At 39.1% G+C, this 25,967-nt stretch overlaps 2 protein-coding genes across 4 annotated transcripts in view; both read left to right on the top strand.

Annotated features, from left to right (window-relative positions):
- Positions 1 to 22,905, top strand: part of rad18 (RAD18 E3 ubiquitin protein ligase) — a 44,527-nt gene extending 21,622 nt beyond the window's left edge. The window contains exons 12-13 of one of the 3 annotated variants that reach the window (XR_014892463.1): positions 173 to 4,018; positions 8,386 to 8,495. Coding sequence is in view for 2 of the 3 variants with exons in the window: in XM_085273995.1 (XP_085130121.1) it covers positions 3,980 to 4,018; positions 8,386 to 8,485 (139 nt within the window). In the remaining variant the exon portion in view is untranslated. Of the gene's footprint in view, positions 1 to 172; positions 4,019 to 8,385; positions 8,789 to 22,313 lie in introns of those variants that run through there. The other 2 variants (XM_085273995.1, XM_085273996.1) reach the window with 2 other exon arrangements.
- LOC146574386 (uncharacterized) lies at positions 16,246 to 20,823 on the top strand. The gene is made up of 2 exons (XM_085275559.1): positions 16,246 to 16,304; positions 19,905 to 20,823. Exons 1-2 carry the CDS (start codon positions 16,251 to 16,253, stop codon positions 20,628 to 20,630), a joined length of 780 nt encoding a protein of 259 aa, XP_085131685.1. The 5' UTR covers positions 16,246 to 16,250; the 3' UTR covers positions 20,631 to 20,823.
- Positions 22,906 to 25,967: the final 3,062 nt, after the last annotated feature.

Below are 25,967 nucleotides of genomic sequence, written 5' to 3'. Positions count from 1 at the left end.
TCCTCTCTTCTCTGCTTTATGTTTCCGTGTGTGTCTCCTCTGCTCTTGGGTCTGCTCCGCTGGGCAGAGGAGACACAACTAAGATGAAACCGAGAGTAGCAAAACAAGTAGATCCGAGCACTGAGCCGCAATGAAACAAATGCAAATATAATACTGATTCTCTCTTTTAAAGCACTGCCTGAGCACTCCAGACTGGATCCTGTCATCTCGCTTTGCTATCATGTTCACCCTCTTAGTGGAAATATTCATCTGTTATGAAGAGAGGCTCGTATCTGCTTACATGTCTGTGGATCTGCTATCAAACCACAGGCCTGAGAAGCCTGGATTTCAACACACACAGAGGAAGCAGCGATGGGAATCAGACCGGCTCCAGGAATACATAAATAAATCAGTAAAGAATCTGATCTAAAAATGACAGTATACACACCCCATCCATGGAGTTTCACTTCATTCTCTTTACATTTCAAATTTCTTTTTGAAAAACTAGCGCGCTTCCTCCAATAAGTTCTACAAGCCATGATTTTTTCTTTATTTTTTAAAGAAGTCATTAGTACCATATTTCCAGAAACATTGCAGCATTTCTTTTCATGTTGCTCTTACTGCGTTCACATTAAATCTGTTGTTGGATTATTTTCTTAAAAATCCTAAAGGCATTTGTTTTGTATATGTCAAATAACACATTCTTTTGGGGGCTTCTAAGCTGATTGTAATGTTTAATTAGAACATAAAACGCACTGGTTAACATTAACAGTCAATTTTCTTTTTGTGACTTTTGCATTCAGATAGTCCAGATTAACTGACAAGTTCCTAACTTCTCTATAAAACTGATAATTAGCTGTTTTTCAGGTAATTAGATTCCCCCTCTCTCCAATCAAGTAGGCAAAAAGCATCGGTGTGGAGTCACGCAGGTGTTCAGTCTGGATTCAATTATAGCTTTGAATATAATTGCAAAGAGGAAAGATAACTGGCTGTCGCTAAATAAAGCCCCGTGCTGTGAGACTCGGGAAAGAGACAAGGTCCTTTGCCGCACAGTTATAAATGATGTTGATAGCCTCTTGTGTGTGCTGTCAGCAGAGTGCCGCCTAAATCAGACAAAAGTGCCTTTTTAAAGTTGGGCCGTTACTTTAAATTCATAATCCCTTTCAGCCTTTTTTTGTTCATTTGACACATAAAGTGAGAGAGAGATTTCCAACAATACAAATCCAGATTCATGTGCTACTATGTGGGACACGTCGCTAATGATGAGAGGTAGACTGAAGCTTTGAGAAATAAAATAAAGGATAAAAATGCAAGATTTCCACTTTAACTAAACAACAAATAACGTGTAGTTTCTGTAAAATAACATTACCTACAGATGAATAAGTACAGCCTTTGGTTAAATATGTATATTGAAGGGCTACAACAGTTAGGTGTACATTGATAATGGGAAAGAAGCCAGTGCAGCACTCGTGTCTCTATCCTCAGAGATCACCTGCTAACTAGAAAAATGGCTATTCCTAGCACACCGCAGACAGCTGAGGTTCTGTGAGTTAAAGATGAAATGGTTGTCATATTTTTATATAAGCGGGACGTACCTTTAAGGCTCCGCTTATGAAGTGTGGCTTTCACACAAGGCTGACTTTAGTTTCTGTGCCCAGCCATGAAAAGTTACGTGCAATAAACACAGGCCAAGTAGCCAGTAAATGATAGTATGGGACCAGCTCTGGACCAATTTCCACTTCATTTTCTTTTGTAAAGCACCCCACTGTTTCGAGCTCCAAACCTCATCTGGAAGTTGGTCAGTAATGTTGAGATATGCTCAATGCTTCGCACGCACCAGCTTGCCAACAGGGACCTGCTGGTAAATGGCAGTGCCTGCCACTAGCACATCTTGAGAAGCACTTTTTTGGTTTGGTTTTTTGTGGGTTTACACACTTAAATAATACCTTTTGTCAGCTCAGTATTTGTATTGTTGGTTTCTCAGAGTGGCTTTGCATGTTTTTGTTTTTGTTTTGTTTTTTAGCTTATGCTGGAGTTCATCCACCGTCTGAAACAAGCACTTTTAGTTCCTCTCCTTTTAAGTCCACCCTGACTTTAATTGGCCGGCCCATGCTTACAGGAGATTTGAACAGTAGCAATAACTATCCAAAAGAGTTGTGAGGTATTTAATGGTGTTAGGAATGATCCGTGCCTTTAAGGATCAACAGCTTGGGGAAACCAAAGGAGCTCTCCAAGAATATTTAATATAAGTGGAGAGAGAAAGTTGCTTTAAGACCTGTTCGCCCTCAGGGAGAGAAAAGCCCAGTCTTAGGTTAGATTGTGCTTTTCAATGCATATTTTTTGCAGTTTCTTTTGATAAAACTTTAATTTCCTCCTTTTTGACTCATGCGTTCTCAGCTCTGACACCATTTCACATTTTATTCAAATTAAAATTGCTTATCAGGGAGTTGGTGTGCCACATTTCTAAGGGGTGTAATGTGTAAATTTCATGGTAAAATGTAATGTAGTCTCTACTAGAGTTGTGTTTTTTATCCATTTAAATTTTTGTATTTTAGTCCGCATCACAAGTAATTTATCTTTTTTTTTTAAGGGTAATCAATCATGTCACCGTTAGTGACTGCTGAGCTAACATGAGCTGACACATTTTGTTTTTAGACCGTCTTGATTTTTTATTTTATTTTAAAAGGGGGAAGATAATGTTTTTTCCAGTCACATTCTGTTCTTAATATTCACACTTGGCTTTCTAGACTGAAAAGGTGCAACTAATCACTTTGGACAATTTATTTTCTTTTTCTAAGCCATTAAACACATGAGTGGAATAATGCTTTTCACAGATCTTCCTCCCTGTTTCTACTTCTTAAAATCACAACAAGATGTGACTTGCAAATGCAAATGAAATCAAAGTCCAGCGCCTCACAAAACTCAAAATGTCACACAGAAACTAAAATACACGGCGAAGTCTGATGCACATCGATAGCTTATTGTTGGTTTACAGCGAGAACAGTAGAAGAATAAATCACGGCGTGAACAAAAAGCTTTTTGTGCCGGAGGTGTTGAACGTCCAAATCGGTTAATACGGCAGAGAGAGAAAAAGGCAGCGAAACATCCACAATGCATTCAATTAACAATATAATAGTGATATTGTTATCAGGGGTATGGAATTGTTCTTTATTTTCAGCGCCCACAGAGCATGAATGTGGCAGAAATTAGATCAGTTTATAGTTTATGCACCCCACCGATACAGCACAGCAGCCTGTTGGGTGTGCGAGAGGAACAGCAGCACATAATTGCAGACTTTTAGATTTTATATTCTGACAACAGCCCAAAAAAAGAGTGAATTTCTTTTTGTATCTATATTCAGATTTATGAAGTGTTTGCCTCAGCTTTGTGCAATACCGTCTAGTTTCAAATCAAGCCGGAAACTGAGGGTCGATTTTTGTTATGAAGTAACATCCTGGGTCTTTTTCACATTTTATTGATCTTTGCCTGTGATGGATCTTGCAGGTACAGTAAAACACACAGTGAATCTGAAATATGAGGTTTTATTGTAATCTCACATTTCTCCTGCAGGCAAGTTAACACAGATACAAGGCAAGTCATTAAATGTGTTTATTATTGAAACAGCAAGTATCCCGAATCACGGTATATCACACTGGTATGTTTTTACTATGTTTATGTTCAACATTTACAGTACTCCATTAGAGATTTCCCAAATGTAAACAGTTTAAGTGTTTCTCATTTAGTTTTAGTTTAAAAGCTGCAGGATTTTGTTTGTCGGGACAGACTCTTTGGATGTTTGTGTCAGTGTTTCTCAATCTCATCAAGATTGAATCTTATCAGACGTGAAAAGTAAAACGTGAAAATCAGCTTCACCTACGTTACGTTTTGTAATTTTAATACTAGTTGTGTGGACACTTGTTACTGTTGCTATGGCTTCTTGTGTTAGTGTGCATGTAGCCACAGTTAATTTATTGCCCTTTCTTTGTTTCCTCCCCTACAGTTCTATTTCTGACATCTTTGGTCCAGAACCTGCCAGAAAGTAAGTGATTACTTTGTTGTTGCTGTTGCCTAAATTTGATATTGTTCATCCATCTGTTTCTTTTTTTGTTTTGCTTTATATTACAAGTAATGTTGTATGTTAGCATACTGTTGATGTTTTTGTGTTCGTGTTGTACATGCAGAAGCGCGCACACACACAAACAAACGCACCCATGCATATATATACAGTAGAGTTTATGGGTTGTGCCAATGGAAAACGGCTTATTCCGCTATTGACGCTTGTTTTGAGCTTCTGGTGCTGACAGTCAGGTGACTGATTTACACCTGGTGTCTGCTCCAAGCATGCCACCCTCAGGATGGGGCCCGTGCCATAGGGCAACTTCAAGATGGTGTTCCACAAAAGCACGTTATTGCAGTATAACATTCCAGTTCCATGTAACACTCAGTGGCACAACTTTTGTTCCACTTGATACCTCTGAAGGCCCCTACTAGCTGGTTTTTTTTTGTTTGTTTGTTTTTTAGCCAGTTCTAGTATAGCAGGAGACAGAAAGGTAGAACTTACTGTAATTTATTTTAAAAAATATGGTGCTGTCAGCTGTTATATCCTGAAGTAAATCAAGACCATACAGTTAGGTCCAAATATTTTGATCTGACTCAGTTTGGCCGCTCTGCCCTACCACAACGGATTAGAAATGATGCAATCAAGATGCAACTGAAGTGAAGACTTAGCTCTAATCCAGAGGTTTTGGCAAACTTGCGCATAAAGGATTTATAGGCATTTTTACATGGCCGCTCCGCTTTCACTGGCTCATGAGTAATTGACAAATAATTTTATTACATGAATATAAATTCTTTGCTGTCAGTGACTGCCTGAAGTTTCCTTCCTTGAGATGCTTTGTCAGACTTTTCCTGCAGTGAACCGTTAGTTGATGCTTGATTGTGGGTGTCATGCAGAAAGCATGCTCGTTTGGGTTGAGGCTAATGGGGCCATAAAAAATATTACATTACAAAAAATTACATTTCTGTCTAAAGAATCTCTAGGGTAGCTTTAGGTCATCATCTATACTGTGAATCAGTATTTATCAGAAATAATAGCTCCATGCAAATCAGTCCTGGTATTTCTACCAACTTGCACATAATCAGTAAACACTGGTGACCTGAATCCATTGGCATCCATATATGCCCACGCCGTAACACTGCCTCCACCATGTTTGACAGATGTTGTGGTATGCTTTAATTGTGAGCCCTTCCAATCCTTCTTCATACTCTCCTTCTGCTCGCATTCTGAATTTTGGTTTGTAAATAATGGCATTTAAAAAAACTGGGTAGGAACAGAAAAATTTTGTTTATGGTCGAAAAGGATGAAGTTCAATGTGTAGACATAGAGATATTCATGAAAACGTGATGTTTTAAGGTTTTCTTTTCTCTTGTTATCCAAATATATTTACATGTTCGAAATAAACTATTGGATTCTAGTCAGTTCATCTCAGTATTATCAGTCTAAAGGGCAGATATTTTTTCTATTTTCCACTTAAATCTATTTATTTATTTTTTTTGGGATACCTGAAGTCTGCTTTTTGTGCTGACCCCTTTGTATTAAATGAATCTATTTTTTATCGTACTTTATTATACAGATTTCCACATTACAATTTCCAGATTTTTCTTTTCTTTTTTTCCCTCATTCTTACTTTTTCGGGCTTGTTTCTGTCATCTCTGTCAAGTGAGATTCAGCCTGAAAAGAACACCACATGCAGCATTTAACCCCCAAAAGACTCACATAAATAACAACACTTGAGTCGGAGCTCATTCACTTGCAAACCATGCACTAGGACACTGAATCATTCCAGGGTGGTGGTGGTGTTTCGACCACAGAGTTTTGCATCTTTCCTTCCTCTCCATGCATGTGTTTTGTGCTGCTTAAGTAAAATAAATAAATAAATAAAATACAATTAGAAAATGCAGTTTTAATGTATTTAATGCATTCACAGCTCTACTGTCACAAAGGTGATAGCACAAACATTTTCTAAGCTTATTCTCAGCTTTGTTTTTGTTCCTTGTCTAGGCTCCCCTCTTTATCTGTGTTTTTGACCCTGAAGTTGGGCTCAAACTTCCCAGTTTTCACTCCTAATCTTTTCGTTCCACATAACACTTGACTGAATGTAGTCATAAGGCACTATTCTATACTGAAGTCGAGTGTTTTTGAAACAAGAGTGACAGGAAATGTTCTTCCATCGAGCATCGATTTATATCCATCCTCTAGTTTTTGTCAGACTCTGGAAAAATACTGAGCAAAGTGTGGACCAGTAGAAAAGTGATCGGCTTCCTACTGTGCTTACCGATAATCCACAACACCTAGAAGACGCCTCCTTACTCTTTTACAATGTCCATGTGGCCTTGTGACCCTAATTCCAATGCGGGAATATTGTTTTTTCCTTTTTATGCAGTTATGATTAAAAGCCTTGTCTTGTCTATGAATGTTGAATTATATCTATAGGTGAAACTTTAAGTGATTCTCCACATGAGACACTGGTGGCATCAGGGCTCCCTTTTGGTTTCTAAGCCATGTTATCTGCACACTTGTTGTGTAGGAGATTACACATCGTTGTCTGTTAATGTTAAGCATGATTCGTTAACGGGGATGTAACTTTAAGCTACGTGCTGAGCTGTTGAGCCCACATGGGGACACATGGTAGCAAAACATTGGCGTGGCGAAAGGTAATCCATAAAGGGAAACTGCCTATTTAGAAGTATTGAGTATTTACTCTTGACGTCTTCTGCAGACAACAGCGTCACTTCCCCCAGAATAAAAGATGGGAGTGTGAGTGAGTGTATAGATTCACCTCTATTCTTTTCTCACTATAGCTTTCCTGTAAACCTTTAAATGTTTGCTTCCAAGATGATTATATTTTAAGAGTAAGAAGGGTGAATTTCATTTACCCATCTTATTTAACCCTGTAAAGCTCAAACTATAAATTAAATGCCAGGGCTCTCAAAAACTCATGTTCTTGTTATTGTTTAGGAAAGGAGGAGAGAATTTGACTCCTAATCTTATCCCTCCACTTCCCTAAATGTAATCATATGGAGGATAAAATTATACAAAGTTTCCTCCTCTGACAGATTTAATTGACCTCTTTCACATAACATATTTTGATATGAATAGCAGGAAAAGCACAGCAGTGAGATTAGCGCTACTGATTTTGTTAACGATTGTGCAGTTTCACCGAGGTTGACTTAAATGATGTGCAGTTGTTTTCAGTTGCACATGTTCAGCTGACCTAATTTCTGTATGTTGCAGTTTGTGCTTTTGCAAAGCATGATAAATATAATATTTTGATTAATAATTTTCTGCCACGTTCTCAAATGAACATTTTGACTTTAATTTTGCCCGATCGTCGTCGGGCAGTAGTGTGAGAGCTTTTTGTTAGCAGAGGCGTGCCTTCTTCCTTTCAACATTCTTCCTTTCAAAGTTATTTTGAACTTGTGTGCGAGCAACCTTTTAACCCACTGTAATAAATTTGCTGGAGGGCTGTCAAGCCGTCTGTTGCCGAAGATAGTCGGGTTTTTTATTTCTTTCAGCAGCGTGACAATCAGTACGAATGCAGTACGAGGCTTTGCGTCCTCGCTCTCATCAGAACGTATAGAGTCTTCTCCACATTAGTTGGTGATATTAAAGGGGCTTTTGATGTTAATTGACTGTATGAACTTTGGGTTAGTCAGATGCAAGTGCAAATAGGCATTCATCTTCCATTTTTAATTTGCAATGTGCATCATAACTCCTGTGGAAGGTTTTTTTTTTTTTTTTTGGCTCGAGTAATCATGTCTGACTGGGAAATCACAGAATTTAATCTTGATTAAAATGAAGGGATTTAAGAGCCCATGGCCCCAATATTATGTGTTAGACAGAGGCAAAGGTTTGTTAACTTGTCGGAGTAGCACTTAATTTGTAGGTGAAATTAAAATAAAATGAGGTGTTTTGTGGGATGACAAACAGATGTGAGTGGATGTCTCGTTTTTATTTACCGAATGGGGATCTGTCAAAGTGTATCATGGCACGGACAAAGAATATTTCTGAGGGCCTGATGCTCTTCAGACTCATCGGGCAGGAAATGGTTTTTGCCAATAAGTCAAGCAATTAAGTACAAAAAGTGGAAAATCAAGACCATTGTCACCTTAACCAGGGGGTAGACGTCATACATGGTGGAATAGTTTCACAAGGGGGTCACACTCAATACTTTTGCACATTCTTTTCCTCAATTAATAAATAACCAAATCTTTTGGTTTCAGTTTTACGTTGTCAAAACATTACCGATAAGAACATCTGCTGACGCTCCAACCTTCCAAGCTGCTTGTTCTAATCTCTTCTGTTCACAAGACATTAACTAGCTGTCTCTAAATACTCATTCACAGAGATGTCGAGAGGACCCCAGGCCAAAAGCAAACATCCCACTCGACAGAAGACAATGCCACTTTATCGCCTGTTTTGGGAAAGCGACGGCGAAAAACGTAAGAAGAGACGAAGGAAAGGAGGGAAAAAATCTAAAGAAAATCCCACGGCTTCTGTATCAGCTAACTTTGAAGGACATGCACATTCCTTTGAACATTTCTTTGTACCCTGATTACGTTGCACTGGTAATTTCATGTTTACAAATAAATCTTTGGTCTTTTTTACAGTTTTGTCTTTTGCAATATTCTGGTCAATGTCCCATTTCTGTTGTTGCTACCTGTTTGTGTTTTGACTCGAATCCATAGTTTGTATTATTGCATGTTTTGCTGCAGATTTTAAGAGCAATAAACTAATAGAAACATTCAATATTTTGACACAGGAATACTTTGTATTTTACATCATATACTGCCTTAATGCTTTGTGGCATAAATTCAATGTGCTGAAAACATTCCTCAGAGATTTTGGTCCATGTTGACATCGTGGCATCACACAGTTGTTGCAGATTTGTCCATTTTGTTGATTTCCCATTCCATCGCATCCCAAAGGTGGTCTGTTCAAGGCTACAGTGATCTTATTGTCATGTTCAAGAAAACAATTTGAGATAAATTGAGCTTTGTAACATGGTGCGCTATCCTGATAGAAGTGGCCGCCATAACTTTTGTACAGCCAAGGTGTGCCAAGAAAATATCCCCCACATCATTACGTTATGACCTTCACCAGGTTGAACTGTTAATAAAAGGCAGGATGGATCAATGTTTTCATGTTTACACCAAATTCTGACTCTTCCGTCTGTATTTTGCAGCAAAAATTGAGAATTTTCAGATCAGCTGTCATGATGTGAATTGTTGTTTTTTTCCTGTGCTTAGCTGACAGGAGTAGTAACTGGGTGTGTTCTTCTGCTGGTGCAGCTGCTTCAAGGTTGAATGTGTTGTTGCTTGAGTTACCGTTGATTTCTTAACAGCTCAAAGAATTCTGAAAGGAAGGGTCTGGCATCAAGGCATTTTAGCAATGTTCTAAATGATTCCCAATTTTTGTATCCCCCATCGGATAGCTAGGTTTCAGTCTTGTTTACGAATCTATCGTTTCCATCTTCAAAATTTCCCTCATGAGTTTCCAAATCCTGTTAGGGGCACTGTCCTGTGTGATTCCTCTGTCATTCTCAATTTTCAAAGTTTACAACACATCTGTAGCTTTTTTAATTGATTTGTTTTCGTTGAAGGAAAAGTAACCAGGGTTGGTGTAACTCAATAAACTCAGCGCTCGCAGAAACCTGAGGTCAAGGCAAGAGAGAGTGTAAACACTTAAGAAGAAAAGGTGGTGTTTATGTGCACATGCATGGGAGACTTAGCAGGGAAACATTTGGGAGCTGACCTTGATTGAAAACAGAGCTAGCCCGGAGTCAGACACATGGTTCTTCCGAGTCAACCGTCTCACCCCTCAGACAAAGCAGAGACATGGCCAGACATCATTAGGCTCCGGCTGAATGGAGGGAAATGAGCACTAAGCCACACATGCCTTATCTCACTGCATCCTTATTCTTTCCTTTACAATGATGCATTTTGTCATTGGGTTAATTAGCATGAGAGCAACTGCTCTTTCAAATAACAGGAGAGCACTGAGAGGCTTTTGATCTCAGCCTGGATTTAAGAAGCAGTGAAGCAGGTAGTGATCTCATTGATCACACATACCCATTGTGTCTGGCAAAGATCCAGACACCTCACCTGAATGACAGTCACCTTACTTGCCTGTGCCTTGACAGCAATGTTGAACAGGATATTTATCATCTGTCTAACACAAGGTGAAAGAGATTTAAAGGCTCATAAATATGCAGTAAATATTATGATGTTCCTCTCTGGTCCCAATTCACATTATTCAGTCAAAATGACCTTTGAGTGGTTTTTGTAACTGTCGAGGTCCCATCAAATCACTTAAGGATAACCAATCTTAATGTCATAGTTACAGATCAGTCTGAATCTAAGGCAGCTCGCATACAGGGGCACATTAATCCTCAGTGCTCTGCATGAACCTCTCCACCTCTGGCTGTAGCTCACTTTAAACTCATCATTGATAACAACAAATTATCCATATTCAGTGCATTTCTGGTGAAAATTCAACATTTGTTGAAATGGGTATGAACATTATTTTCTTACTCTGCAATTTGTATTAGCATTGCACTGTATATTACATAAGACTCACTGCAGTAAATACAGTTTCTTTGGCATAAGTGCTTCATCCTTTTTTGTACTTCTTACTTTTTGTGATGGAGTTTCTTGATCCAAAGCAAAATGAAGCTGGTAGAATTACAGGGTTTTAGATGGAGCCTTTAATTCAGCTGGAAACAAGTTAAAATGATTCCTGTTTGGTTTGGGATTCAGGTAGATGAAGAAGCATTTTCCCCTGCCTAATTTCTTAGATTTTTGCAGATTTGTCACACTTACATGTTTCATGTTACATACATCATCGTGCATCATCAAACAGATTTTAAAATTAGACAGCGATAACCAGGGTAAATAGAGAATGCAGTTTTTTTTTTTTTAAAAGATGATTTCATTTATTAAGGTGAAAAAAACGCAATCCAAATTTACCTGGCCCTTTGTGTAACAGTAATTGCTCTTTGAACCTAATAGCTGGTTGCATCACTCTTGGCAGCAAGAACTGCAAAAAAGCTTTTGTGATAACTAGCAATGAGTCTTTCACAATGGTGCGAAGGAAGTTTGCTCCGCTCTTCTTTGCAGAATTGTTGCAGGTTACTCGAAGAAGCTATGTGGCTCTGTCCTTCTGTTGACCCTTAGTGGTGTTCTGTTATTGTGCAATAGAGAACACCATATTTGACAATAAGGGTGTTGTGCACATGCCACAAGAACACCCTAGGTTACAGGCAATGATTTTTGTCCATGTCTTGGACACTGGGGTAAAGAAAAGGGCTGAGCTGTCAACTGATCACCAACTGAGGTTGAGTTAGGTCACCACCAGGGGACGGACCTGGTTCCAACATATTGTCAGGGTGAGCTGGGAGCATCTGGTAGAGGCCCCACTCTCCACAATAATCAATTCCTGCCTCTTGCAGAGCTTTGATTGCATTCTGAGGGAAGCTAAGGACATTGAGTCGAAGTGGACAATGCTCAACACCTGCATTGGTGAAGTTGCTGCAAGGAGCTGCAGCCACAAAGTAGTTCCCAAAACCAGATGTTGGACACCAGAGGTGAAGGAAGCTGTCAAGCTGAAGAAGGAGTCTTATTGAGCTTAGTTAGTCTTGGTTAGGCAGTGTGGTGTGGGAAGAGTTTGGTACTGATTAAATGTTCAGATTTGACAGTTTTTTATACTGCAAGAGTTTTGACCTTTTAAAATCTTTAACTCCTGTTACAGGTACTGCAAAACATTAGAGACTATCTTCCATTGTTCCACTGCTACTGTATGTGATTGTTTTTTTTTTCTATTTCAAACATTAAAAGAATATTGTGATGAAGTCACTTTTTCCCATTTGTTCTAATAAAGAACACAAAGGTAAACAATAACTTTGGCAGGATTATTGTATATGTTTGACTTGTCAGTTACAGTCTACATAGAAATTTGAACGTGGAGAACTGGAATTTATTGAAATGCAACCAACAGTTGAAGCTAGGTAAAACATTTTTTTTAAAGTTTCAATCCTACAGTTTAAGTCTCAGTAGATCTCAGTGGTCCACACATTACGAGATAGTGAAAACCTTTCAAAATACAAAATGCTTTGAATGAAGCAGAACTGTAAGCAGATGTAAAGGATTCATAACAAGAGGGAACATGGAGCCATTTCCAAGAACGACAAGGAAGAACCTTCCCCGTTGACCTTAAAGCAACAGCTTGACTGTAAAGTCACGTACATGATTCCCACTTGTATTATATTTCAACGACCTCTCATGGCTGTCTTTACGGGATGAAGTTAACCATCTCCATGACAACTCAGTTTTGTATTACTTCAAGAGGATTCTTGACATTTACTTGGAAGTTTCCAAAGAGGACTTGTGATGGCAAATGAATCACTTAAATTACTTTATGAAACCTGAAAGTGATATTTGATGGTATAAGAAGTACACCGAGTAAAAATGTGAAACCTCTAGTCCAATTTGGGCACAGCACTAATTTCCTATTCAAAATCAGATGAATGTCCAAATGTTTCCTGCAGCCAAATTACTCAAAGTTTGAGGTAATAAATACCAGCATTACTGATCCAGTCTGGTTTACTTATGAAAGAGGGAATCTAGTAATAATTTTTTACTCGGTACTGTCGGTTGATGCTCTGGTGGCCAAAGTGGTGGACCCTCTACTTTGCTTTACCAGAGACAGTTAAGAAAGATCATGTCTTACATATTCACTAATGACTTAATAGCATGGATGATGCTTTTCTATCTCTTGCAGTATCGACCAGTTCAGAGCACTTTACTTTTAGATCAGTAGGTGAAATATCCAAAGACTGCAGTTGGTCTGAAACACTGCTGTCAGCCTTGTAACATGTACTGAAAGAATCAGCCCCGATATACGAATTGTCGCTGTCCTTCAGTCGAAATCTGGGAATGCTAGAAATGGTTTTACGATATTACTGCTTGATTTTTAAAGCCTTAAATGATGGGGCTTCTGTCCACATCAGCAATCTTTTAACTTTTTTTATGATTCACGATTCTCTACTTGGCCCTAAACTTAGGAATTTGTTAACTGAGTCCCTCATCTGTGGAATTCTCTACTTGGAGATCTCAGGCAGGCACACTCAGAGTTGATTACTACACACTGCTTGTTTTTAAGTGGAGACAACAAACAGTGTTGGTCAATGATACAGTCATTGTGCATTTAACAAAGTATCTGTCATGATATTATGTAATAGAAATTAATGTTAAATATGTTTCTGGTTAAAATGATTTAGTCTTTCCTAAACACTAAATAGCCATCTATGGATAATGGGAAGTTGCCTCTACCCCCAAAGAGCCAATCAACAGCCCAACTGGGGAACACAACTTTTAAATCCAACAATATGTGCTTGAAGTGTAGAAAAAGGGGATAATCAAAAATGTCTAATTAGAAATTACAGCCATTTTTACTTACTTACTTACTTACTTAGTCCTCCAATTTCAGAGGTGCAAAAGTAATTGGATATTTGCCTGACAAGCATTCATGGCCAGATGAGGCGTGTCCTCTCAGTATTTCATGAAAATTAAGCAGATAAAAAGTCTGACGTTCGTTTGAAGTGTTGAACCTGATTTTGGTAGGAGTCCAGCACTAGGCTGAAAAATAAAAAATAAAACTACCAGAAAGATCGGAAAAACTTAAGGAGTGGCCAAATTAACAATCTGGTACATAGTTTTAAAAAAAGAAGAATGCTCTGGCAAGTGTAGAGACATCAAAACGCCTGAAAGACTACAGAAGATAGCTAAAGGCACAAAATTCTTTTTATGGTTAAGAAAAACAACTTTACAGCATCTAGATAGATACCGTATATAAAACAATCTAAAACAATCCACAGATGCCTTCATGAATGTAAATACAGAGAGACAGAAGATGGAAATCACTGGTTATGAATTGGTATTGACATGTACAGCTGGTAGTGGGACCTTGTCATAGTGTTTAGTGATGATATGACTGCCATCAGAAGTAGCAGGATGAATTATGACTTGTACAGAGTTATACTATCTCTGCCCAGGTTCAGCGAAATCCTGCAAAACTAATTGGAGAATGGCCCAAAACATACTGCAAAAGTAACCAAAGAGCTTTTCAAGGCAAAGAAATGAGATATTCTTAAATGCCCATGTCAGTCACCAGATCTCACCAAACAGTGAGGTTTTTAAAAACTGAAGATAAAACTGAATACTGAATCAAGCAGCAACCGAAGGTAGCTGCAGTCAAGACCTGGCAGTTCATCTCAAGATTGGAAACAGCATTTGGTGCTGTCCATGGGTTCACTGACTGACTACAGCTACTTGAGGCAACTGTTGCTGTTATTTGGCGCAATATAAATAAAATTGAATCTAAGGAACTGAATTGAATTAAAATGATTTTCATCCAAGTCTTAAAAACAATCCTTCTAATTCGATCGTGGCTCAAGAGTTGGGAGTTCGCCTTGTAATCGGAAAGTTGCCAGTTCGAGCCCCGGCTTGGACAGTCTCGGTCGTTGTGTCCTTGGGCAAGACACTTCACCCGTTGCCTACTGGTGGTGGTCAGAGGGCCCAGTGGCGCCAGTGTCCGGCAGCCTCGCCTCTGTCAGTGCGCCTCAGGGTGGCTGTGGCTACAATGTAGCTTGTCATCACCAGTGTGTGAATGGGTGATGACTGGATGTGTAAAGCACTTTGGAGTCCTTAGGGACTAGTAAACCCATTTACCATTAAAATTGTCAGTTCATCCAAAAAATAGCCGTAATTCTGAAACAGTTTATGCAATGCTTTTTTTTTAACCCCCTTGAATTACCACTAAAAGCACTTCAATCACATCTTGATTTTGTGGTGGTGTACAGAGACAAAATTACAAAAAAAAGTCAGAATTCTGACTTTTTCTCAGAATTCTGGGGCAAAAAAAACGACGCCCACATTTTTTCTCCACTGGTCCTAACCCACTTCCGTACAAATTTAAACAATTGTGTCGCTGACCAAAATTTATGGACCTAACTATGAACCACTCATGTTGAATGCATGTCTACTTGTTACTATAGCAAAGTGTGAAAAGCAAGGCTCAGTGATAATTATGATGTAGTCGAACCATTAATGAATGAATAATACAAGACCAAAGACTGTAAAATTGAGTTTCCTTCAAAAGAGTACTTTTTGGCCTAGGTATATGTCAAGAGCACAGTATTAGTGTAGTAGTATGACCCACCCGAGCTTTCAACTGTGTAGAGTGAGCCTGGCCAAGATGAGGCTATGCGTTGCTGTGGATTTGTGTTCAATTCTGGTCACATAATCACGCTTTACTTAAAGCAACCAGCAACAGGCCCCTGATTGTTTTCTACCTTGTTGTCAAATGGGAAATTAAGACCTAAATGCAATCGATTACCTAGTAAGATGAAACACCAGCAATGACAACAGACTCAGAGGCACAGAGACAAGGTTTTATCCAGGAAGTAATTTTGTGTCTTGACAGCATCTAGTATAATCAGCAGATTGTTCAACGCTTTTTGTTGTTGTTGTTTTCGTTTGGTCTTTAACTGTGTTTTGGTTTGGTTATTGCTGATGTTTCCAGCATCATTGGGGTGTTCTCGAATAAGATGAAAATTAATTTTACCACTAAAATGTAATTCCTAATTCATTAAAACAAATGCAAAACATTGAGGCCTAATTTGTTTTTGTTATCTTGTAAACTGTGAGCTGTTTGAGAGGAAGCCGAAAATCCTGTTCAGTCTTTCATTTACTTGTGTGGAATAACAATGGCAGACTCAGGCTTATCATTTAACACAAAAAGTACTGACAGATTAAATTACAGTTATTTACAGTATTGAATAGCTTCTTTGAGACTTGATGAGAGGAACCTATTCCTTAGTATAATAAACTGGAGGTGGCACAGAAGCTAAAAAAGATAAAACATTGGAAAGCTATAGCCTTTAGAGAAGTAATGACATATGATTGTTTGTCTTAGGAGGACTATTTCTATTTAAATAAGCACATTTCCCATGATTGCACATGGGCAACAGTATTTTTGTGCATATTTTGAAAACACTGTTGCTAATTCTTTCACTTTTTTTATTCTTTTAATTTGAGTGTAAAACAGCTATCTCAGCTTTTAACATAAATTCAAATGGTAAACCTTTAGTGTCACAGTTATATATGGTATAAAATGCTAAATGCATCCTTTGTTTCCTATACCAGATGGAAACATGACAGTTCGTTTAGGTAATAGGAGAATGCCATCTGGTCCCATCCCAGCAAAGGTATGTTCAAAGGATTTAACGCAGGCTGACAGATGCTGGATCCAAACAAACACACAATAAGTCCATTATACAGAAAATACAATCTGTTATTGCGAGTTCAAGAGGAAGGCACAAACTGTGCTTCCAGCACAGAGACACACACTAGCAGATGACAGTAGGATGCAGAGTATGTAAACACTACTGTATATGCAAATATTTAGCAGCCCTGCTTAACATTCAGGCTTATGTGGGTTTTTGCAGATGATCAAATTAATTTGCTCCATCAACAGCCTGCATCATGTTTAGAGATGTGTCGAGGTTTGCACAAAAAATACTGTACTGAGAATAATAGAGAATAATAAGAGATTTGCATAAATACATCAGAGGATATTTCATATCGAATTACAATCACGCAGTTGTGCTCCATAATCAGATCCCTTTGAATCAACTTAAATTACTTTTGCCACATGCGTGTACTCTAAACAGGGATTGTATAAGTAGCATTCATTTGCCACTAGACATGTTTGCAATTTCAATGAGGCTTCTCCCGACAAAACTCGCTTTAGTTTAGCACTTGGATAGAAGAGGTGGGCAAGTTGAGATTCTCAATGAGATTGAAATCATGTCAGATTTTAGGCCTTAAGTGATTATTACGCTCCTGCTTCCATGTGCCCCATGAGCGCTTTATTGATGATTCCTGTTTCTCTGCTTGTGCCCAAAGGTGACCGGGCATTTGCTGTCTGATTCCCTCAGCTGTGGAACTCCCCACCTATCTCAGATTGGCACATGAAGATTTGATTACCACACATTTACTGCTTGTTTAGTGGGGACAAAAGACCATTTATAGAACAAACCATAACAGAATTAAGTGACATGATTAACGCTTTTTCTTGGCAATTAAAGCAATCTTATCTTTCTTCTAGACATGCTGTTGCATGTTCGGAGGCAGCAGGCAGTATCTGCAGCCAAGCTTTGTGATATAAGACTCTCTCCAGTTAGTGCCCAGAATGTGAATGAAAAGGAGAAAGTGGACAACTTTCTTTTTTTTGTTATTGCTGTTAATAGCTTTCTTAACTTTGAGAGATGTGAATGGGTCCCTCAACAGCAGGCTGTGTAATGACTTGAAATTGAAAACAAACATTACACAGAGCTCAAGTGTCATTGGGTAAATTTAATAACCATCTGTACCAGTTCTGTGGTGCTCAGGCTGACTTTGTTTGACCTCAGTGGAGAAAAGCAAGCGAAAAGAAAAATTTCCCTCACCAATAGACAATATACATTAATTTCCTCTGGTGTATTTAAGCCACATTTATAGTCTGCTGTTTTTGTGGTTTTAAAGTTTTAAAATTAAAATTTCATAATAATAAAAAAAAATCTTCTGCTGTGGCAATAATTATAATAATAATTGAGGCCAGTGAGGCAGATGAGAGGTTAATTAGGTGAAATATATTTTTTGGACAATTTAAAAAAAAAACTTTTTTAAGTCTCATTATAATAATTATTATTTTGAAACAAACTCCCCCCTGAAATCCTTTAGCGTTTAGATTGGTGATATTTACTGATGCGGGGATTGGACATGTGGGCAGAAAGCATCTGTAGACATAATACTGATGTGTACGGTGTGAACTTGTCACTAAAGCCAATCACATGGAAGCAACTCAGTGCATTTCAGCATGCAGACGTGGTAAAAACAACCTGTTAAAGTCTGATCATCAAAAAGGGGGAGAAAGATTTTTTAAGTGACTATGAATGTGTATGGTTGGTTCTTGGTGCCAGATGGACTGGCCTGGCTGGAGTATTTCAGAAACTGCTAATTTACTGGGATTTTTCCACAGTGAGGTTTATACAGAATTGTCCAAAAAAGAGAAAATATCCAGTGAGAAATGAAAATGCCTTGTTGATGCCAGATGTCAGAGGAAAATGTCCACACTGCAAGGAAGGCAACAGTACTTCAAATGACCACTTGTTACAACAAAGGTATGCAGAAGAGCATCTCCGAATGCAGAATATCTCGAACCTTGAAGCAGACAGGCTACAGCAGCAGAGGACCACACTGGGTGGCACGCCTGTCAACTAAGAACAGGAAACATAGGCTACAATTCATTCATGCTCACTAAAGATGGACATTAGAAGATTGGGAAATGTTGTTGAGGCTTGATTTCTGCTGCAACATTCAGATGATAGGGTCAGAATTTGACTTAAATAACAGCACTGATCCATCTACTGTATTAACAGTCTAGGTGGATGGTGGTGGTGTAATAGTTTTGTTTGGGCCCCTTAGTACCAGCTGAGCACAGCCTGGGTATTGTTGTTGACCATGTTCAACCCTGACCACAGTGTACCCATGATTTGGTGGCCACTTCGAGGAGGATAAAATAAGAAAACACATATTCTTTCCTCAGTCAAAAACAACTAAAAATCATTACATTTTAAGGGGATGGTTAAATTCTAATAAAGTAAAATAAAATAAAATAAGGGAACTTCATTTATACAGCATTTTTCAGAAAAGACATGCAAAGGCTTTAAAGTGCTTAATTAACTTGGCATTTAGTTATTGGTGCTCTTGTGACCAGTACAAACTGGTTAATAACTGAATATTCCTAGTGGAAAATCAAATATTACCATTATCCAGGTGATCGCCATTATATAGTAGAGTGCATTTGAAGTAGCACAATCCATTAACAAAGAAAACAAATGATAATGAACTTAATTTATGCAATAACTTTTCTAACTATGTTACAACATGCATTTTAGATAAAAGATGCACAAGATCTTTTAAACACTTTATCAAATTAGCATTGGAGATTAAATGAAACAGGCGGCCAAAGCATTTACAATCACATCTCCATTGCCTCCAGCACAACATGACTAAAATTTGTCACACTGCTGGTGTTCTCCATTATCTTCCTGATGTTATTAGGTCTTGATTAGCACTCTATTTCATATTTATTTATAATGTGAGAGGTTACAGCTCTGTAATTCCATTTGTACAACATGATTGTGCTTCAAGGGACTAAAATTAAATCTCTCAGTGTCTGGACCAGATCTGGACATTGTATGGCCTCTAGGCAACATCCGGCCCTTTGGTTGTCCCTGAGTGGTGAGGTCAATGGTGAAGTAGGATTCAAACATAAATATCCACCATACAGTAGTTTGAATCACCATTAGGAGACTAAAGTTGCAGAGAAGTACAAGAATTTGACTGATGCAGAGTGGCAACAGACACCTGAACCTTTGCTATTAAAGCTGTAAAAGCAACAAGCTTCACACATTCAGGGACGGATTAGTCAAGATCAACCATAAGACTAGCCATAAACTCAGAAAAACTAGTAAGCCATGATGGGGAGTTGAAAAACAAAGCGGGCAATTTTGACAGCCCAGACAATCGTTTGTTGTATCTGGGGTAAAGAAGATTATTAAGACCTGGCAGTGTGCACTGAATGAAAGGGACTCAGGCAGAGAATTCTAGGGAGGTAACTTAGATAACGTAGGAAGCAGCGTGTGAGGCTGGGAAAGAATGTCTCGGACTCCCGGACCATCAGCACCGGCTCCCCTCAGGGCTGTGTTCTTTCTCCTCTGCTCTTCTCCCTGTACACCAACTGCTGCACCTCCACCCACCAGTCTGTCAAGCTAATCAAGTTTGCAGATGACACCACCGTTACCGGACTCATCTCGGACGGGGATGAGTCTGCCTACAGGAGGGAGGTTGAACGTCTGGTGTCCTGGTGCAGCCACAACAACCTGGTGCTGAATGCCCAGACGACAGTGGAGATTATTGTGGACTTCAGGAAGCACACAGCTCCACTCCCCCCCATCATCCTGACTGACACCCCCATCACCTCTGTGGACTCGTTCCGCTTCCTGGGTACCACCATCAACCAGGACCTGAAGTGGGAGCCCACCATCACTTCCGTCATTAAGAAAGCCCAGCAGAGGATGTACTTCCTGAGGCAGCTGAAGAAATTCAACCTGCCAACACGGACAATGATGCAATTCTACACTGCAATCATCGAGTCCATCCTCACCTCCTCCATCACCGTGTGGTACGCTGGAGCCACTCTCAGGGACAAACAGAGACTGCAGCGTGTTGTGCGCTCTGCTGAGAAGGTGATTGGCTGCAGACTCCCATCTCTGCAGGACCTGTACACCTCCAGGACACTGCGGCGTGCAGCTCGGATCTCAGCTGACCCATCTCACCCTGGACACAGTCTGTTTGACCTGCTCCCCTCAGGCAGGAGGCTCCGGTCCATTCGCACCAGAACCTCTCGCCATAAGAACAGTTTCTTCCCCTCTGCTGTCGGACACATGAACAATAACCGTATGACTGTTCCCACCACTAACACATGACCCTACGCTGTGTTCACTGCATCATTCCATGTTTGGCACTGATCACCACCTGCACTCATGTATATATCTTTCTACGTAGCACTTTTAATTCTTATTCTTATTTTTATATTTTTATGACAGTATGTTTGCACTGAAGCACCGCAGCAATTTCCTAATGTTGTAAACCTGCTCAACATTTGGCAATAAAACCCTTTCTGATTCTGATTCTGATTCTGATAAGCTGGGGCTGAAAGGGGATTGTTGATTAAATAGTGGTAAACTGTTGGCATGTATTTTCACTTTTTCATTGCCTAATTGTAACATTTAGCTCCACCTGTAGCACTTTATAAAGAAATAAAATTTATATTAATTATTGGTTCTGATGTGGCCCCTTGGGAAAAATTAATTGCCTACCCCCATCATTTTGAATCAATCACAGGCATTTTGGAAAAGATGATCTGTCGAGCATGAGCACTGACTCTCACACCATGACAACTGTAAGCTGAATGAGCAGTTCAGACTGACATGCGCATGTATGTTCCTCCAGTACTGACAGTCATCGTAGAAAGTGTGGACGTGCCGCAGCTGTGTTCAGTCTTGTGGTGAACTCAACTTATGAACTATTCAATGATTTTGTTTTGATATTCCTTTTTTTGTTGTCCCAGGTCAAAGCACATTTTAGTTATTTGAGCAGGTTTAGAGTGAAGATAAGTTGGAAAACTGTAGACATGAAGCCATACATGGAAGTAAAGCAGCTCTGCAGTACCTCCTGTGTCACATTCCTGTTGTGTTATCTCACCAAGCGGGAGATAAAACCAACAAGGGAGGGTAACTGGAGAGAGAACTGAGGTTCCAATAAGTAATCAACGTCTCTCATCTAACAAAATCTGGATAATTTTTAAACTTGTTCATTAGATTATAAACTTATAACTGGGATTCCTACTTTTCCATTAAAAAAAAGCAAATATCACATTGACATAAATATTCATATATTTATATTCTCTTTGAGTTACTTCTATGCCGTTGTTTGTTGCTCATTAGATTTGTCATTGATACACTACTCACCTATCCAACAACTGACAGTGCATATGTGTCCAAAATCATTTCTAATGGGAGAAATCTGGAATAGACAGGGTTTATGCTACTGCTTGTATTCTTGCCAAACTAAGTATTTGGGGGAGAAGGGCCTTGGTAAGAGAACAGACCAAGTAACAAACGATAACTTTGGGAGACCTGAAGAAATCCTTGGTTGAGATGTGAGAAATCTCTTTAAGGCTTACCATCAATGCCCTGATCTCTAATCTGGTCAACTGAGACGTTTTCTGGTTTGATGAATCTGTGATTGAACTTTTTGGCATCAATTCTGAACCTTGTGTCTGGACAAAAATTGGTGTCAATTAACAATATTCTCAATATTCAGGTGTGATGGCGGCAGCATCATTTTGTGTGTTTGTGTGGTGGTCTGGTCAGGGTTATGCTGAATGGCAGTACAGTACACCAAGATGAAAATATGTTTAAGAGTGCTAAAGGTAGATGTTTCAGCTTCCAACATGAAAAAAATTGCTCTACCTCCTGATCACACAGATTAATGACTTCATCATCACATGAAGTTGACTTTTCTTGGTGTGGTGGAGAAATGGCTGCTTTTTATTTTGTCAAGTGTTGCAAGTCTACCCTCTGCTTTTTCTGATACTCTGAAAACAGAGATTCTCACCAGCTGATCACACCAGCAGTTCTAGTCCCCGGAGCGAGGCTTTTAATCCTGGAGAACCTGCAAGGAGACCACGGGAATGGCTAACAGGAGGAAATATAAACCATCTGTTCCAACAATCATCATGGGAAATGTGAAGTCCTTGGACAGTGAGATGGATGAGCCTGGTGAGCAGTTTAAGAACCAGAGAGAATAATGAGTGTAGTTTGATTTCACGGAGCCACACTCACACTTCCCAAACCACAGTGTGACTTTTCCTGGCAGACAGGGAAATTAATCTGAGTGGTAAGAATTAACACTGAGCTTACAGTTTTTAAGTAAGTGGTCTAATCTCAGTAATGTTATTTTAAAAGAATGTGTCTGTGGCCTGAATTTTGAACTGCTAGCTCTGGGAATTTGTCCATCTTACCTGCCAAGGGAATTGTTGTCCCATCATTGCTATTGCTGGTTGAATCCAGTTCCTCCATCATTCCTCCATCAGCTGCTGCAGAAGTCATCCAAATGACTGTGGCTGAATGCATAATGAATGGATGCAAACCACCCTATGCACCACTTGCTGGATAGGCAGCACAACATTTTGTCTTTTTGTCTGCTTCAAACCACAACAGCCACATTTAGTATGAGTTTATCGGGCTTCTTTTCCTATTTTGTTCAGATTTTGATTTATTGAGCTCTTTGCTTTTTTCTATGTTTATTTTATTGAGCTGTTTAATGTTTTGAATCTATTTTTGTTTGGATTGTTGTTTTGTTATGTTTTGGCTGCTATAACACAATAGTTTCCCAACTTTTATAATAACTAGACCACATCTTATCTTGTGTGACCAAAGCCCTGACTTGAATGCAGTCAAACTTCACCTTGAGATGCCTGAAAATGTCTTCCTTTATCTCCTTACTTGTCTCCTATGTTACTGAATATTTACTTAAACATTAACTTTAGCATTTAGTCTAATAAACTGTAAGAGATCGTACTTTGGATACTGGTATTTGATTCAGTAAGTTTGAGATGATACTGGGTGCAATTCTAGAAAATACTGCACTTTTCACATAGTAAATGAGTAAATTAAAACATGACAAAACACAATCACAAACTGTAAATTCTCATCAATTATAGGTAATTTAACCCAAGACACTCTGAGAAATAAAAATCAATTTGTCAAGTACAGCTAGCTGCCATGGAGAAATCAGTATAGGTCTCTGGATAATCTGCTGTAATGCTTGTTGAAATGCTCCTTGATTGAATTGCTAATACATAACTAAAGCGTGAATTTGTGGGTCAAGGCAAATAACTATTTTCCATCTATGTTTTCCTCTAAGGGTGTTGTTGCTTCATGTTTATCAAGTTTATCACAATCCGCTCATTCCCTGAACCATCATGCCACAACTTTCCAAATCACATTAGCCTGCTGTAACATTTGCCTGAGAATGTCTCTTAACAACTCCCAGTTTCAGTTTGCTGTTTGCAGGCACTGGAAGAAGTTTCAATAGAGACCAGAATTGGACAATTTCATTTCTATCCAAGCCTTCCAGGTCTCCCTTTTTTTCCTGGCACGCAGACAACTGTTTCTCAGCAAGAAAAAACAATGTCAGGGCTTCTACACTGGGGTTTTCTCTGTCCTTTTTCACTTCTGTTTTGCCTTTTTCCTGGTTGTCAGAACTTGTTCTTAAAGGATTGTCTGATGTTATGCAAAGGCTGTGTTGAACTAGAGGTCAAAAAAAGCAAACACAGAGAAACCGAGCAGGAAATTGCAAACACCAAACGAACAATGTATGCTTTTTGGGGTTAAAGCCCTGTGCATGAAGGTCACAAGATTGTTTTAGTTTTACCGTTCCTTTTAATGGCTAACGCTGTCCCATTTTTCCTATCATGGTGGTGTTTTTCACACTTGTGAAAATATTACTTTGATGAGTGGCTTTACAAAATCAGGAAGGCGATCACATAAACACAAAAGCATCCCTGTGACTCTCACTAAAAGCTGATATCTGCTACACTGTTACAACAAGCTCAAGTGATTACATTTCACTTTGTCATTAATTATTAAAATGGAATTATTGGTGTCATCACCATTTGGGAAAAGGTAGTATCCTGGTGACTTTTTATGTAAAAAAGAGAAAAATGAGTGCAGGAGAAAACAAGTGAAAACCTGCAGCAGCCGAAGAGCCTAAAGGCAAACAACATGCATTGTAGAGCATATGCAGTGTAAATGAATAATATGAAACAAAGTAAACAATGCAGGCAGTAAAAGAGTGACGGTTTCAAATCCCATTAATTCACAGATAACATAGGTGAAACCACTGGGAGCACAATCTGTCATCACAAACAAAAAGCCAGCTTCCACTTTTCACGGATCACTTCACGTGTACTTTGTTCTTAGGTTTCCTCTTGATTGCTTTTTCCGGGTACCAGCCTTGTGTTTTTCACAGCACAGAAGGTTCTGGAGCTCACAGTAAAACGCTTTCTCCTTATTCTTAACTAGCTGTTATTGTACCTGCGCATAGCTGGCCGTCTTATACTGTATTTCCTGTCTATGACATTACACAGTAAACGCAAAATTTCCAAAGTTTCTTACTGGAGCCAATAAAATATTACAGTGTAAGAATGTGTTGGCTCGTGCCTCCATTTCTACAAGTTATGTGATTTAAGGTGCAAAGCTACCTTGTGTCTCTTTTCCAAGAGCTCTAAATCAACAAGATAAATAGAGATGATGAGACATGCCCTGGCTAAATTTCCACCGCTTTGACAGAGAAGAGATTTACAGCTAATTCAGTGAGAGCATCTGAGCAGCTGTGGTGATTCATCTTTAATGTTTAATTGTGCAATTATGTCATTGATGTGGTGCATGAGCTTCAGATTCGAAAAACTAAAAGGTCACTCTGTTTATGGTCTTGGTTGGTAGAAGTCAGGACAAAAACACTTGTTTTAGACATTCTTTCTCAGGAGTTGTGCACCCTGTGCTATTGTTTGCCTTTCATACATACTCCAGCTGCGTAATCCCTGTCTATCACATTATTTCAGGGATAAAGACCCGAGGTAAGACATGTGCTGACTACTGATGTATCCCCGCAATGCCAGCACAGAACAAAGCAGCTTTGCAGTGGTAGGAAGCACATCTGTCCTTCCGAGGGGCAGCATTTCATTTGCCTTCTTCTCATCTGCCAATATGCCACAAACAATCTTATTTGTTACTGCTGCCAGTCGACGGGGGTGCGAGAGTGATCCATTTCCAAGCTGCAGTATGAGGATGCCGCAAGACTTAGAAAACAGCAAACTCGCACAGAATGTTAACGTTACCTGATTTCGAAGGAGTTCAACAATAACGTGGAGTTTTCTTTACTCGGGTCAGTTTTGTGCTTTGAATGAGCAAATCTGATGTTAATAATGTAAGAAGTTGTCCAACAGGTGTAGAGAAGGCAGACAAAGAAAAGACTGAAGGGAAAAGAGTCAAACTAAATCACAGCTTCTTGCTTTTCTGGGCAGCTGACATTTTGACTAAGTTGATTTTATTAACTCGTTCCAAAAACCTCCAGTTGTCAGCCACCCACCCCCACCCGATGTGTCACTGAATGATCTATGTTGGAGCATGAAATGGATAGAGAATGAAATGTGTTTATTAGAGCCGCATCACACTTTCAGTTGTCAAGGGGATTGT

This window comes from Mchenga conophoros, linkage group LG5, assembly GCF_057382185.1.
Source record: "Mchenga conophoros isolate Kocher_MC1m ecotype Shallow Benthic linkage group LG5, M_conophoros_male_GT1.1, whole genome shotgun sequence".
Taxonomy (NCBI): Eukaryota; Metazoa; Chordata; class Actinopteri; order Cichliformes; family Cichlidae; genus Mchenga; species Mchenga conophoros.
Note: the sequence above shows the minus strand (reverse complement) of the source record. Positions and strands in the feature narration are given on the sequence as shown.

Excerpts from the sequence above, each read along its gene's own strand:
- LOC146574386 (XM_085275559.1), top strand. The coding sequence starts at position 16,251 with ATGACAGTTCGTTTAGGTAATAGGAGAATGCCATCTGGTCCCATCCCA. Across the intron at positions 16,305-19,904 it reads CTGGTCCCATCCCAGCAAAG|TCTGTCAAGCTAATCAAGTT; the intron begins GTATGTTCAAAG and ends TCCACCCACCAG.